The 13,940-nt window shown below is 47.9% G+C and overlaps 1 protein-coding gene across 1 annotated transcript in view; it reads right to left on the bottom strand.

Moving 5' to 3' along the window:
• Positions 1-13,940, bottom strand: part of LRP8 (LDL receptor related protein 8) — a 296,358-nt gene that overhangs the window by 11,389 nt on the left and 271,029 nt on the right. Inside the window, exons 11-13 of the mRNA XM_077824837.1 lie at positions 5,683-5,910; positions 4,878-4,996; positions 1,899-2,038 (exon numbers count right to left, since the gene is read on the bottom strand). Of these exons, the coding sequence (XP_077680963.1) occupies positions 1,899-2,038; positions 4,878-4,996; positions 5,683-5,910 (487 nt within the window). The remainder of the gene's footprint in view (positions 1-1,898; positions 2,039-4,877; positions 4,997-5,682; positions 5,911-13,940) is intronic.

Below are 13,940 nucleotides of genomic sequence, written 5' to 3'. Positions count from 1 at the left end.
TGCCTTTCGCGAGCTGGAGTTCCGGAGTTGACGGGGAGCACGTTCGGGGATCGATTTATCGTGTCTCGAGATGTGATAAATCGATCCCCGATAGATCGATTGATCACTACCCATCGATCCAGCGGGTAGTGAAGACCTGCCCTTAGAGTAGCTTTGGGGCTGGGTGGGAGGGGAGAACACTCTGAGCAGGCTTGGATACAGAGTGGCCATGTCCATTATGTTTAGTGAAAGAAGAGTTTTTGTGACTCCAGTGGCCGTGGATTTTGAATAGGATTTGAAGGAATTTGTTAGAAATCTTAGTGATCCCTGTACCACAGTGAAAGTGCCGGTGAAAGCTGATCTTCCTTCCCATTCCAAAGATGTGACCTCGATTGAGCAAGTATCTCTGTAGGGCAAAACCACTTATATTCTTAAAGATTCTAACACTGCAGCAATGGATAAACACTAAAGAAGGAGCATCCAAAAGACCCACTTCTATCTCCTGCAATGATATCTTTAGAAGCAAGTGGCACTTTACTGCAGATTGAGAGATACCTAAATAGCACAACATAGTAAGACACAGCAAGTGGGAACTGAAGGCTACTGAGACGGATTTAGTTGTAGGAAGGTGACCTGGCCGACAGATGAAAAGATAACACTTGCAGCGTCTTTTAATAAGATGAAATACATAGCTGGAGGGGGAAGGGTCGGTTCTCAGGAGCTAGTTCAGAGGAGATTGTCTTTTATCTTGAGAAAAGATTCAGATAAAGGAAGGGGGTATACAGCACATTCTTGGTTAACAAACACTGTAAAAGGGATTCTGCAAACACTGTTGATGTAGTGCTTAATTTAATGCACAGTCCCACTGAAATCAGCAAGGTTATGCATGGCAATAAGCACACCAGGGCAGTACGTGCCTACAGGATCAAGCCCTTAATTTTGTGGCAAGTAGAGTGTGAATCCTTCGGCTGTCAGGGCTGCGCACCAGAGCACGGCCAACTCAGCTTGAAAGAGAATGAAATGTCTGGGTTTATGTTTAAATTGGATAAGTAAATGACACTTTCCTGGGGAAAATCCTGCCATCAGACAAGTGCACTGGGTCCTCAATTCTTCCCAGGCAGAGAGGCTCCCCACTAACATCACAGCCAGCTCCCAAAGGGCTTGTACAAATTTCTATCTGGGTACACTGATCCTTGTTGCAGACTGTCAAGCAGTAGCATATAATGTCTGCGCAAACAATTAGCAACCTGCCAGGCTGAGGAAGGGAGCACACGCTGCATGAGCCTGGGAAAGTGCAAAGGAAGGAAATCACAGTGCAGATGAGTTGTAAGAAGTGTTCAGAGCAAACTGCAGTGTCAAATTCAAAGCCATTAGCGCACATAAATCCCTGCCATACACCCAGATGAGAGGACGCCCTGTGTTCAAGGGGCTTGATCCTAACAGGATGCTTTAGCGCCTCCTGTGAAGCTCCCACTGAAGTCTTATCTCACAGGAGATGCTCACTCAGCAGGATCAGGCCTTTAGTTAGTGAAAAGCTATATGTCCTGACAATCATAGCAAACTGCCTGTGTTTTCTCCTGCCAATGATTTGGCCATTACACAAGCAGTTAACATGACTAAGATCAAATTTTGCCATTAGCCCACTTCAGTTATGCAGGCGGTATCAGTTTAGGCAGGGTGCTCTTCCCCACCACAAAAGTAATGCATTACATAGCAGCATTTGACTGATTGCGTCTCTCAGTGAAGGAATACTCCTTGCTGAACTCACATCAGATTAATGGCTTTTTGCAGCAGCTGACACATCCCATGAGCTTCCTGTGCTGTGCTCAGGGCACAGCTGTCACGCAAGAGGTGTGTAGAAAGAGATCCTGTGGCTTCCTGCACTCCCCAGCCAGGTCTGCACCCTTCTTCACGCTTACCTCAAACACAGCTACTCCGAAAGGGTGGCTCAGGTCGTCAGCAGAAGAGATGAGAATTTTCCTGTTGCCGCCACTGAAGTCAATGCTGGAAAGTAAGTGCAGCTTGGAGTCCACCCAATAGAGACGCTGATTCAGCAAATCTGAGACAGGAAATGTGACAAGGCAGAATGACTGTACATGCAACTATAGCCTTTTTTGCTATTGCCTGATCTTTTCCCTGTTGGCCGAGTGGCTACTTCTCCCTGGGCTGCTGAGCCCTGTTATTTATGATGGTGGTTGAAACTTTGGTTCACTGCCCAGATGCACTGAACCAGGCGCCCATAAATAATAGGCTCTTATGTGTTTGTGAGAGATGCTCGATCGCCAGCCTGGATCGTGACGTAGTCCCCTCTCTGATCAAGTAGAACAGGCCAGCGGTCTTGTTGGCTTCCCAACTCCACCCCAGCAATGTCCCTCAAATTTGGGCTTGTCTTCGCAGACAGCGTGACAGTGGCACTTTAGTGAAGATGCTACTACGCCGACAGGCAAGCTTCTCCTGTCAGCACAGTTAATCCACCTACCCGAGCGGCCGTGGCTCGATCAACAGGAGACACTGTCCTGTCGACACAGCAACAGCGGGGGTTTGGTCAGTATAACTGCATCGCTCAGGGGGCTGGATTTTTCAAACCCCTGGGCGATGTAGTTATACCCATATCGGGCAACTCCAGGCCTGGAGGGATCTTTTCGAAGGCTGAGAGGCTAGTTCATTCTCCAGACCACTTAATCTGTGCCTTTTACTGAGACTCCTGACAAAGGTGCAGTTAATGCTAGTAATGATGGTGGTTTCCAATGCTGAGTGACTTCACATTTTCATAAATTCATAGATTGTAAGGCAGAAGGAACCATTGTGATAATCTGGACTAACTTCCTGCATAATACAGGCCATAGAACTTCCATGAATTATTTCCTGCTTCAAGTCTAATAGTTGTGTTTGAACTAGAGCATCTCTTAGGAAAACGTCCCATCCTGATTTAAAAATTTCCAGTGGTGGGGAATCCCACTATCTCAAAGCCATTCCTGTGTTTCAGATGAAAGGATATTTCATTTCATGGACAAGGATGACACTGAGAACACAAAAGACTCCACCTTGCCCAGACGCCAAGAGGGGAAGAAGTGGGAGAAGGTGACTTGTGCCACTGTGGAACTTCATGAACTGAGCTTTTCTTCCTGTGACAAATGCTGATTTTGGATGAGATCAGCTAACCTCAATGCAAAGGGGTGATTGCCACTCATAAAAGCAATCATTTCAAGCTCTGGGTTGAAATGCTAAGCATTCATTTGTTGGTGAATTAATAACAAGGCCAAATGTTATGAATTAGTAATAGTAGTAGTAACCTGTGATGTAGTGGACAAAATTGCCTGGGTCCCGCTATCCCCAGCCCATTATATCTGTAACTAATGTCAGGGGGAGAAGAGGAGAGAGTCTGGCTCAGTTTGGGGCTGACTGGCAAAGAGGCAGGAGCTAGCTGCCTCCCTACCAGAGAGGGGTGACTAGCCTGCCAGCTGAGGCAGCCACCAAGGAGTAAGCACTGTCTGCCCAGCCAAGGGAGGCTGTGGAGAAGACCAAGGAGCCTCTGACAACTGAAGTAACTGAATGACGGAAGCCCAGAGGCATTGTGGGGTTTGGCCTCACCAGACTTATAGCTGCCCTGCCCACAGGAGCCTGGGACCGGGGCAAGGTACCAGCCAAAGCCAACGAGAGGGAACTATGGGAGGCAAGCCACCCCAGCGAATTAGACTTTAAGGTCATGCCCCACACTGAAGAGACGGTGGTTGGAAGTAGCCCAGGACAGTGGATTTAGACTCCCTAAGGCCCTCAGGGGTCGACTCATACAGGGTTGTGAGCTGGGACCTGGTGGAGAGGGAGGGCCCATGTCTCCCTACTCCCTCTGCCTAAAAGAATGAGGCACCTTGATGAGGGAAACAAGGGCCAGAGGTCAGGCATGCCAACCATAGGCTGCCTGACCCTCCAAACACCCTGTTACCTAACCCTTCCGCACTGAGCGGGTCTAGTGGTTTTTATTCTCCTTCACTTGTTCACATCAAAATTCCTGACTGCAGTACTAACCAGGGTTAGTGCTGATCCAATGTACTACTGATTAATTTAGGGCCAGACTGCCACTTGCTCTGCAAGTTCAAAAGAAGCTTCCCCTCCTTGTGCAGAAGCAGAGCACAATTTCAGTCCCTCCTTGTGCCACCAGGGTGCAAGATACCACAGATAGGGGACACGGTGCCACCCCTGCAACACCTCAACCAGCATAGCTGGACTGGTGGGCAGGGGGAGTATGCTGGCCCTCATGAAGGGGGATAGCAGCAGGCAGCTGCTCCCCTTTCATGCCAGGAAGCTCCATACGTAATTCTGCCTCCATGGGCTTCCCATGGAATGGTACAGCTCTGCACCATCTCCAATGAATGGCTGTACCTTATAGTCACAAATAAGCCCTTAAGCATCACAGCACATTTATATGGCACTTTTATAAACATGGAGTCAGTCACATCCCTCTCCTGACGAGCTTGGGATCCTGTCAGCATTCACTGACTAGCACAGTGCTTGCTACTGTGATGAAACTACTTACCGTCCTAAGCTTTGAGCTAGTCAGTGAGTGTTGCCAGGACTGCGCCCTAAAAGGAGCAAGGTAAGACATGGGTCAACAGTTCAAGTACAGGAGGGTATGAAGGATGTTCATGGAGGGTCAACACCCTGATAACCTGCCTCAGTGGAGACATAGATCACATTACACCATGACCCTCTGTATTAGAGGGAACTTGCTGGCCACTTGTTTGTGTGACAAATGCTTGTCATATCAAAGAAGCCTGGATTTTCAAGGATTATGTTGTTTTTTCCCCATTCCTGTATAACAATAAACATAAATTTAATGAGGCCACAAACATCAGGAGCTTTATCACTTGCACTGATCTATTACTGATTCTGCGACTTACCTAGTGTGATGCCATTCGGCCACTCAATGTTGTCTGTTACCAGCACTTGCCGATCCATACCATTCAGGCCAGATTTTTCAAGTTTAGCTTTGTCTCCCCAATCAGACCAGTACATGTATCTGAAAGAGCCATAGAAAGGAAAAGTCAATAACTCACACTAAATGCAGGGGTGACCCTACCCCAAGAAATCTGTGTGCATAATTTGAGTAGGTTTCTTAAATCAGGAGGTGTGGTACCCTTTTGTACTCAGTGGTTTAGGCCTTTGCTATTCTAATCCATTTTAACATCTGCGCAATGGAGCTGATGGGTTCCTACTGTATGATCTAACCTGAAGAGCACGTACCACAGGACTGTATTACACCAGGGCTTAAAAATATTCTTTAGCACATGTGAAATAGCTCTTGGAATTTCTGCTGGATCTTTGGCCTTCTCTGTATCCAGCACTACAAACATGTGCTCTTTCAGGTGTGCATCAGACTACCTCAGTTTTATCACAAATCATGTACCCTACTTTAAAATGGACCAGCTCATCCATATCTGACACATGAACAGTGCAAAAGAATTTCTGAGATGTAATTTCAAAGCTGCTTTTAATTGTGACCGGAGGACTCAGTGTTGCAAAGATTTACATGTGTGCTTTAACTTTCAGCACGTCAGCAGTCCCACTGCGTTAGATGGAACTACTCACGTGCTTAAAGTTAAGTACGTTTGTATGTATTGGTAGGATTGGGACCAGAGTTTGAGAGCTCATGAGAGGAGTGAAAACAAGACTGGAACATGCCATGACACAGAACTCCACACCTACCCCCGTGTCGGATCAACTGCAATGGCTCTGGGCTCGCTTAGGTCAGTGCTAAAAAGTGTTGTCCTCTTGCTTCCATCAGCAGTGGCCACAGAGATGGTCTTGTTTCCTGAATCTGTCCAGTAGATGTTCTTGTGAATCCAGTCCATCGCCAGACCTTCGGGGGAGTTCAGTTGACTGTCTATCAAAATCACCTGCTCGGCTGTGTCGCTGGCTTTGTCTATGTAGGCACTGCAAAGACAAGGATCAATTAACAACACAATAAGAACCGGTACAGATAAGCAAGTTGAAAAGCTGCAGCCTTACAAGGAGGAAGAAATGAGTTACAAAGATGAACTCGGCAACTTACTGAATTAGGGTACAAACACAGCATGATTATCTCAGACTCCCTCACTGTTGTAACCTTTATTCTTTCATGCTTTCCCCCCTGCCTTTTGCTTATGGTCACCCCTTTGTTTTGTCATAGCTATTTGGATTGTAAGCACTTTGTGGCAGGGAGCTGTCACGTTTATTTCTTTTAAAGCTCTGTGCACACTTCATGTTTGACAGGATGTCCCTGATTCAGCAGAGCATTTAATTTTAAGCATGTGACTTCAACAGGACTTAAGCACATGCTAAAAGTTAAGTGAATGGTTAAGTGAACTGATGAATAGGGATGGAGTTAAGCACGTGTTTAAAGATAAACGCACTGAAGTGTGTTGCTGAATTAGGACCTATGTAATTAATAATAATTAAGGCTAAGATTATGTAACAGAGGTGGCAGAAGCCACGGAATCCATGACTTCCAGCGACCTCCGTGACATTGGGGGTCCCGGCAGCTGAGCAGCCTCCACAGGTGGTGGGACGCCCACAACTGGCGGCGACCCCTGAGCTGCCCAGCGGCTCTGCCACCACGAGCAGCTCCCCCCCGCCTCCCACTGGCAGAGGGACCCTGGAGCTGCTCAGGAGCCGCGGGTGCCCCCCACCAGCTCCCCAGCCGCCACCACTGGCAGGGACACCCCCAGCAGCTGCTCAGCCACTGCGAGCAGCCGGTACCCCCACCCCCATAACTCCCAGCCGCTGGCGGCAGAGGGACCCTGGAGCTGCTAAGCGGCATGGACAGGGGGGTCCCCTGCAGCTTCCCAGCTGCCATTGCTGGTAGAGGCACCCCTGCAGTTGCTCAGCTACCGTAAGCAGCCCCCCAGCTCCCAGTGGCGATGGCAGAGGCAGCCTGGAGCTGCTCAGCAGCCAAGGGCCGGGACCCGCCACAGTTCCCCAGCCTCTGCTGCTGGCAGGGCCCCCCCACAGTTCCCCTGCCATTGTGGGTGATGGGGGACTGCCCCACAGCTCCCAGCCCCGCAGGGGGACCCCTCCCAGCAACTGGGTAATGGGGTCCCTGCAGCTCCCAGCTGCTGCGGGGCAGGAGGGTCCTGGACCCTCCTCCCTCCGCATTTTGTCAGGGATGTTTTTAGTAAAAAAGTCAGGGACAGGTCACGGCTTCCGTGATTTTTTGTTTATTGCCCATGACCTGTCCATCACTTTTACTAAAAATACCCATGACCAAATCGTAGCCTTACTAATAATTTTTTTTTCATCTACAAATAGCTTAGCAAAGGGATTCACAGTTATGAGAGCTGGGGAAGAGGGTTAGACACTGAACCATTATCCAAGCCGGCTGGGGCACATTAATATCAGTGACAACTTAAAAATATCTTTAAAAATACTAATAGAAAAACCAAACTTCACCTGCACACTCCATAAGTAAGCCAGTGTCACTCCTAACAACACACAGTGAGGCAGCTTCTGCTCTGTTATGCCTGTGTCATTCTGGAGTAACTTCAGTGAAGTGACTCTACACAGAATTACGCTGGATTTGCACCAGGATAAGAATGGAATCCGGCCCTATATGTGCCAGTTTTCTTGAAACAGGACCATTTAATATTGACCACAAGAATAATTTATTATATTTTTAAAATAGATGTAACTACAAAATAATGGGTCATGACATTTTCCCTTGATCATCTGAAAATATAAGACCACTCATCCACTAACATCCTATATTGTTGATCAACCTGGCCCAAGGTAATGAGAAAAGAAGCCAAGTGCTGCCAGAGTACAACTCTGGCGCAGAGAACTGGAAACAAATTAATGTCAAGAGGCAGAAAGCTCTGAAGTCTTGTATTGCTTGCAGCCATAGCAGCCTCTGCTACAATAAACTATGCAGGATCAGGTTGGGTTAATACTTTGGACAACAGACTTTCAAAGGAAGACTCAGGTGATACAACAGTAGTCCTGGTGAGTCAGGAGGTGGCCCTCTGAGCCAATACTAAATGCAAGGCACTGGGATGTACTTCTAGAGGATGGAAAAATATATTTCTGACCTCATTTATCACCTCTATTGAAGAGCCCATAGCATTTTTGTAAGACAAGAGTTAACTGCTGTGTCCTGCCCTAATTCCAACTTGGGTGATTACATTCTGACTATCAGTATTTCCCCCCACAGTTGCAATTGGAAACAGTGTTTTTTTAACTTCCTGTCCCAGACTGTTGGGCAGTAGCAGGGTGCTTTCACCCTCAATGGGGCTGCACCACAGCAGCGAGCACACTGATGTATACCCACGGTTCAGAAAATGCTATGGGATCCTTCAGAATGAAAGGTTCTTGGTTGGAGATGACATTTTCTGCAGCCCAGTGTCTCCCTCAATTCTTGATGTCTGGGCTGCTCTGCTCACTCTTGCAGCTCATACAGGCAGAGCGGCGTTTTGGTGCCTCCACTCTGGCCATGCCCATTCCACTCCTGCTGGCGGCCAGATTCTCTGCCTCGTGTAGATAGCAGTTTCCGTGCTGCTGCCTTCTCATCTGCCTAATGGTTTTTGTTTTTTTTTTTTTTTTTACTAGTTTTTGGAGCAGTTCTCCCTCGCTAGCCCCTTTCCCCACCCAAACCAGTTTTTAATCAGGTGGTGGAAACCACCTCTGCTTCAATGCCTCCCTGCTGGCTCCTCTGCACTTTTTAGGTATGGCCAAGTAGACTAAAAAACACCCAACTCCAAATGGTGCTCCTCTGAGCCTACCTTCCTGGGTTCAGCAGATTGTGCGCTGTGCTCAGCCTGCACTCAGCCTTTCATTCGTAACTCTGTTAGGTCCTGGGACTATGAGTTGGACGGGCAGGTGGGATGCCCTACCCACCAGAGCAGCCACGACTCTAATGTGGGAAAAATGGACTGGGAGTCTCTGGACAGAGCAGAGAGAAGCTCCAAGGACGAGGAGGATCCTTTTCAGCTGACTCAAGGTAAGTCCCAAGGTGCCCCTGGAGAACAAAGAGGGGAGACTCACAGGGTCACTAATCCACCTCAAAGTCTTAAAATAGGTCCTGTGGGGGACCCTTGATTGGGGTGACGCACATGACTTACATCCTGGGAGAGGCCAGAAAGTTGAACGCTTTTTGGACACACACATGAAGCAGGTAAGGACAACATACTTGCCTCGGCCAGGTCAGTACTATAAAGAATAACGGTGGCCTTGTCCTGTCTCATCTTGTTCATCACTCTTAGAATTAGTGGTGCTGGAGGGAATGCGCAGAACAGGCTGTCATAAATATAAAGGGAAGGGTAAACCCCTTTAAAATCCCTCCTGGCCAGAGGAAAACTCCTCTCACCTGTAAAGGGTTAAGAAGCTAAAGGTAACCTCGCTGGCACCTGACCAAAATGACCAATGAGGAGACAAGATACTTTCAAAAGCTGGGAGGAGGGAGAGAAACAAAGGGTCTCTGTCTGTCTATATGCTGCTTTTGCTGGGGATAGACCAGGAATGGAGTCTTAGAACTTTTAGTAAGTAATCTAGCCAGGTATGTGTTAGATTATGATTTCTTTAAATGGCTGAGAAAAGAATTGTGCTGAATAGAAGAACTATTTCTGTCTGTGTACCTTTTTTGTAACTTAAGGTTTTGCCTAGAGGGATTCTCTATGTTTTGAATCTAATTACCTTGTAAGATATCTACCATCCTGATTTTACAGAGGGGATTTCTTTACTTCTATTTACTCCTATTTCTATTAAAAGTCTTCTTGTAAGAAAACGGAATACTTTTTCATTGTTCTCAGGTCCAAGGGTTTGGGTCTGTGGTCACCTATGCAAATTGGTGAGGCTTTTTACCAAACCTTGTCCAGGAAGTGGGGTGCAAGGTTTTGGGAAGTATTTTGGGGGGAAAGCTGTTTCCAAACAGCTCTTCCCCAGTAACCAGTATTTGTTTGGTGGTGGTAGCGGCCAATCCAAGGACAAAGGGTGGAATATTTTGTACCTTGGGGAAGTTTTTGACCTAAGCTGGTAAAGATAAGCTTAGGTGGTTTTCATGCAGGTCCCCACATCTGTACCCTAGCGTTCAGAGTGGGGGAGGAACCTTGACATGGTGGCAGAGTGGTGGGATTAACCTGAAATCATTTTGAGATCCAGTTGAGATTTTTTGAACTAGAATACAGATTTTAAAAAGGAATTTTTTTTTTCCTTTGGAAAGGAAGTCCAGAAAGCAGCTGAAACTGAAAGCAGCTTGTTTTTTTTCTGCTTTGTGGCCAAGCAGAGACAAAAGGGGATTATCTTTGTGAATTGCAGGTTTTCTTTGCCTGGAGGCAGGGTACTTAACTCCTGCAGGGAAATTCACAGTCTTCCAACCCAGAGTTTTTTTTTCCCCTAAAAGTAAACGAGGGGGGGATGTTCTACCCATTTGCCTGGAGACAAAAGTGGCAGGGTTTTTGTTTTTTTTTTTTTAGGATTTTGATTTTTTACAAGGAGCACAAGTTTGAAAAGGAATTTTTTTTTTTCCCTTTAGGCTGTTGGTAAGCAGGTTTCCAAGTAGTTGGAGGTTTTTTGCTTTGATTTGGGCCCAGAGCAGAGACAAGGGAATTGTCTTTTTCTGTAGGCTGACAATCACTATCAGAGAATAGGTATCTATTCCAGCACAGCAAAATTTTACAGCCAAGTTTTGTTTGTTTATTTCTAAACCTCGGGTGTAAAGTTAGTTAAAAACAGAGAGGTTAGAATGACAAAATCCACGGCTCGACAAAAGCTGGAATTAGCCAGATTTCAGGCTGAGGAAAAACGTGCGGCTGAAGAAGGAGGAGAAGGAAAAAGAAAGGGAGGCAGCGAAAGAGGCAGAACAACACCAAGCGGCTGCTCACAGGAGAGCTATGGAGGCAAGGGCCAAAGAACTGGAGGAGAACGAAAAAGAGAGGAAACATGTGGAGGAGATGGAGAAGATAAAGGCTCAGCAGAATATACCAACAAACCCTAGCAATCCTTCTCCAGGTACCACTTCCCATCCCAGAAAGTTCCCCACCTACAAGGCAGGGGATGATACTGAGGCCTTCTTAGAAAACTTCGAAAGGGCCTGCCTTGGGTACAACATCTCTACTGACCAATACATGGTAGAGCTGAGGCCGCAGCTCAGTGGACCCTTAGCTGAGGTGGCAGCTGAAATGCCTAAAGAACACATGAACAAGTATGAACTGTTTAAATCCAAGGAGAGTCAGAATGGGGATAACACCTGAGCAATCTCGTCGGAGGTTTAGAGCCCTAAGGTGGAAACCAGATTTGTCATTTACCCGACATGCCTACCACATTGTGAAACATTGGGATGCCTGGATATCAGGAGCAAGTGTTGAATCTCCAGTAAATTTGCTCTTCCTAATGCAAATGGAACAATTCTTAGAGGGGGTTCCGGAGGAAATAGAAAGATACATCCTAGATGGGAAGCCCAAAACTGTAATCGAGGCAGGAGAGATTGGAGCCAGATGGGTGGAGGCGGCAGAGAAGAAGAAAACTGGTCGCAGTTGGAGCGGAGACCAGAAGGGACAACCCCAGACCACACCCTATTACCGGGGGCCGCCGAAGGCCCCACCTACCTCCCAAAGAACCCTCCAGACACCTTATCGTCCCACCACCCCGTTCTCCAGCAACCCACCTCGCCCCAGTGATCCGTCAGCTGGACGATGTTTTAAATGTAACGAGCTGGGGCACGTAAAGGCCAACTGCCCCAAGAACCCCAACAGATTATAGTTCATTGCACCGGAATCACACCAGAGGTCCGCAGGCCCAGATACCTCCCAGATATCCTTGGAGCAGAGGGAAACTGTGAGTGTGGGCGGGAAGAAGGTCACTGCATGGAGGGATACCGGAGCACAAGTGTCAGCTATCCATGCTTCCTTAGTGGACCCCAATTTAATCAACCCAGAGATCCAAGTGACGATTCAACCCTTCAAGTCCAACTCTTTCAATTTGCCTACAGCCAAGTTCCCTGTACAGTACCAGGGCTGGTCAGGAACGTGGACTTTTGCAGTCTATGATGATTATCCCATCCCCATGCTGTTGAGGGAAGACTTGGCCAATCATGTGAAGCAGGCCAAGAGGGTGGGAATAGTCACCCATAGCCAGGCTAAACAAGCCGTAAGGCCTAACTCTGTTCCGGAAACTTCTATCAGGACCCGGTCAGAGGTGATGGACCCGGACCCCAGGCCAATGTCTGCAACAGCAGTAGTGGATCCAGTCCCAGAGACCCAGACGGAACCAGTCCCAGAACCGGAACCAGCCGAACAACCAACACCAGACCCATTGCCAGCACTGAATCCAGTACTTGCAACCTCAGCACCAGAGGGCCCCACCGAACCTGAACCGGCAGCAGCCCATAACCCTACACAAGAGGCTCAGCCGGAGCCTGAATCCCAACATAGTGCACCAGCGGAGAGCGGTTCACAGTCAACGGAAACAGCCCCATCCCCTACATCGCTTCCAGAGGGACCAAGCATAGGTCCACAATCCAATGAGGAACTGATGTCTCCAGCATCAAGAGAACAGTTCCAGACCAAACAGGAAGCAGATGAAAGCCTCCAGAGAGCTTGGACGGTGGCACGGAGCAACCCACCGCCTCTCAGCTCTTCTAATCGATCCAGGTTTGTTGTAGAAAGAGGACTTCTATACAAGGAAACTCTTTCTGGTGGACACCAGGAAGACTGGCATCCTCAGAGACAGTTGGCAGTTCCAACTAAATACCGGGCCAAGCTCTTGAGCTTAGCCCATGATCACCCTAGTGGCCATGCTGGGGTGAACAGGACCAAAGACCATTGCGGGGGGGGGGTCATTCCACTGGGAGGGAATGGGCAAGGATGTTTCTACCTATGTCCGGTCTTGTGAGGTATGCCAAAGAGTGGGGAAACCCCAAGACCAGGTCAAAGCCCCTCTCCAGCCACTCCCCATCATTGAGGTTCCATTTCAGCGACTAGCTGTGGATATTCTGGGTCCTTTTCCAAAAAAGACACCCAGAGGAAAGCAGTACATACTGACTTTCATGGATTTTATCACCCGATGGCCGGAAGCAGTAGCTCTAAGCAACACCAGGGCTAGCATTCAGAGTGGGGGAGGAACCTTGACACAGGCCCTTCGTCCAGGGAAGGAGAAAGGCATCTCTCAGAGAGTGGTGATCTAAGTGTTCTAAGCGTCCTCTTGAGAAGAATATGGAGTACATCTTGTTGCTGAATGTGACGACTAGATACACCTCTGGAAGTGCCCACTTTTGGAATATCCTGTGAAGAATTTGAGAGTCCAACTCCCATATTTAGTCCTGGGAGAAACGCCTGCTGAGCATATCAGTTGGGACATTCTGGACTCCAGGAAGGTAAATGGCTGAGATCTGAATCTAATGGGCTGTAACCAGTTCCATAACTTGGGCACACAGGGAAGGGAATCTTGGTCCTCCCTGTTTGTTGATATAAAACATGCAAGCCACATTGTCCTTCATGATCTTGATTGATTTGTCCCGATCAGTGGTAGGAACTGAAGGCAGGCGTTCCTGACTGCCCTGAGTTCCAACAGGCTGATATGGAGACAGGCTTCCTCAGGTGACTATCTGCCCGGAGTTGTGAGGGTTTTCTCCCCACCCTAAAACCAATGTGTCCATTGTCACAGATAGTGTTGGAGCTGAGCAGATGAAAGGAATGCCTGCGCAGACACTGAATTCATTTTTCCACCAGTCTAGGAAGTTCTTCGCCTGGAGGGAAACCGTGACCTGTATGTCCAAGCTGTGTCTGGTTGAGGAATAGATCCTTCTGAATCAGCCTAGAAAGCAGAGGAGTCATAGTCTTACATACTTGGTCACGACAGTGCAAGCTGCCATATCACCAAGAGCTGCTGCAAACAGTTCCTTACTATGATATGGGGGCTTCCTTGAATTGTCCCAACCAGGTCTGCCAAAGTTATGAATCTGTCTGTGGGAAGGAAGGCCCTGGCTGCTAACAAATCCA

The sequence above is a fragment of the Eretmochelys imbricata genome, chromosome 8, assembly GCF_965152235.1.
Source record: "Eretmochelys imbricata isolate rEreImb1 chromosome 8, rEreImb1.hap1, whole genome shotgun sequence".
NCBI classification, from domain to species: domain Eukaryota; kingdom Metazoa; phylum Chordata; order Testudines; family Cheloniidae; genus Eretmochelys; species Eretmochelys imbricata.
This window is presented reverse-complemented; position numbering and strand designations above follow the sequence as displayed.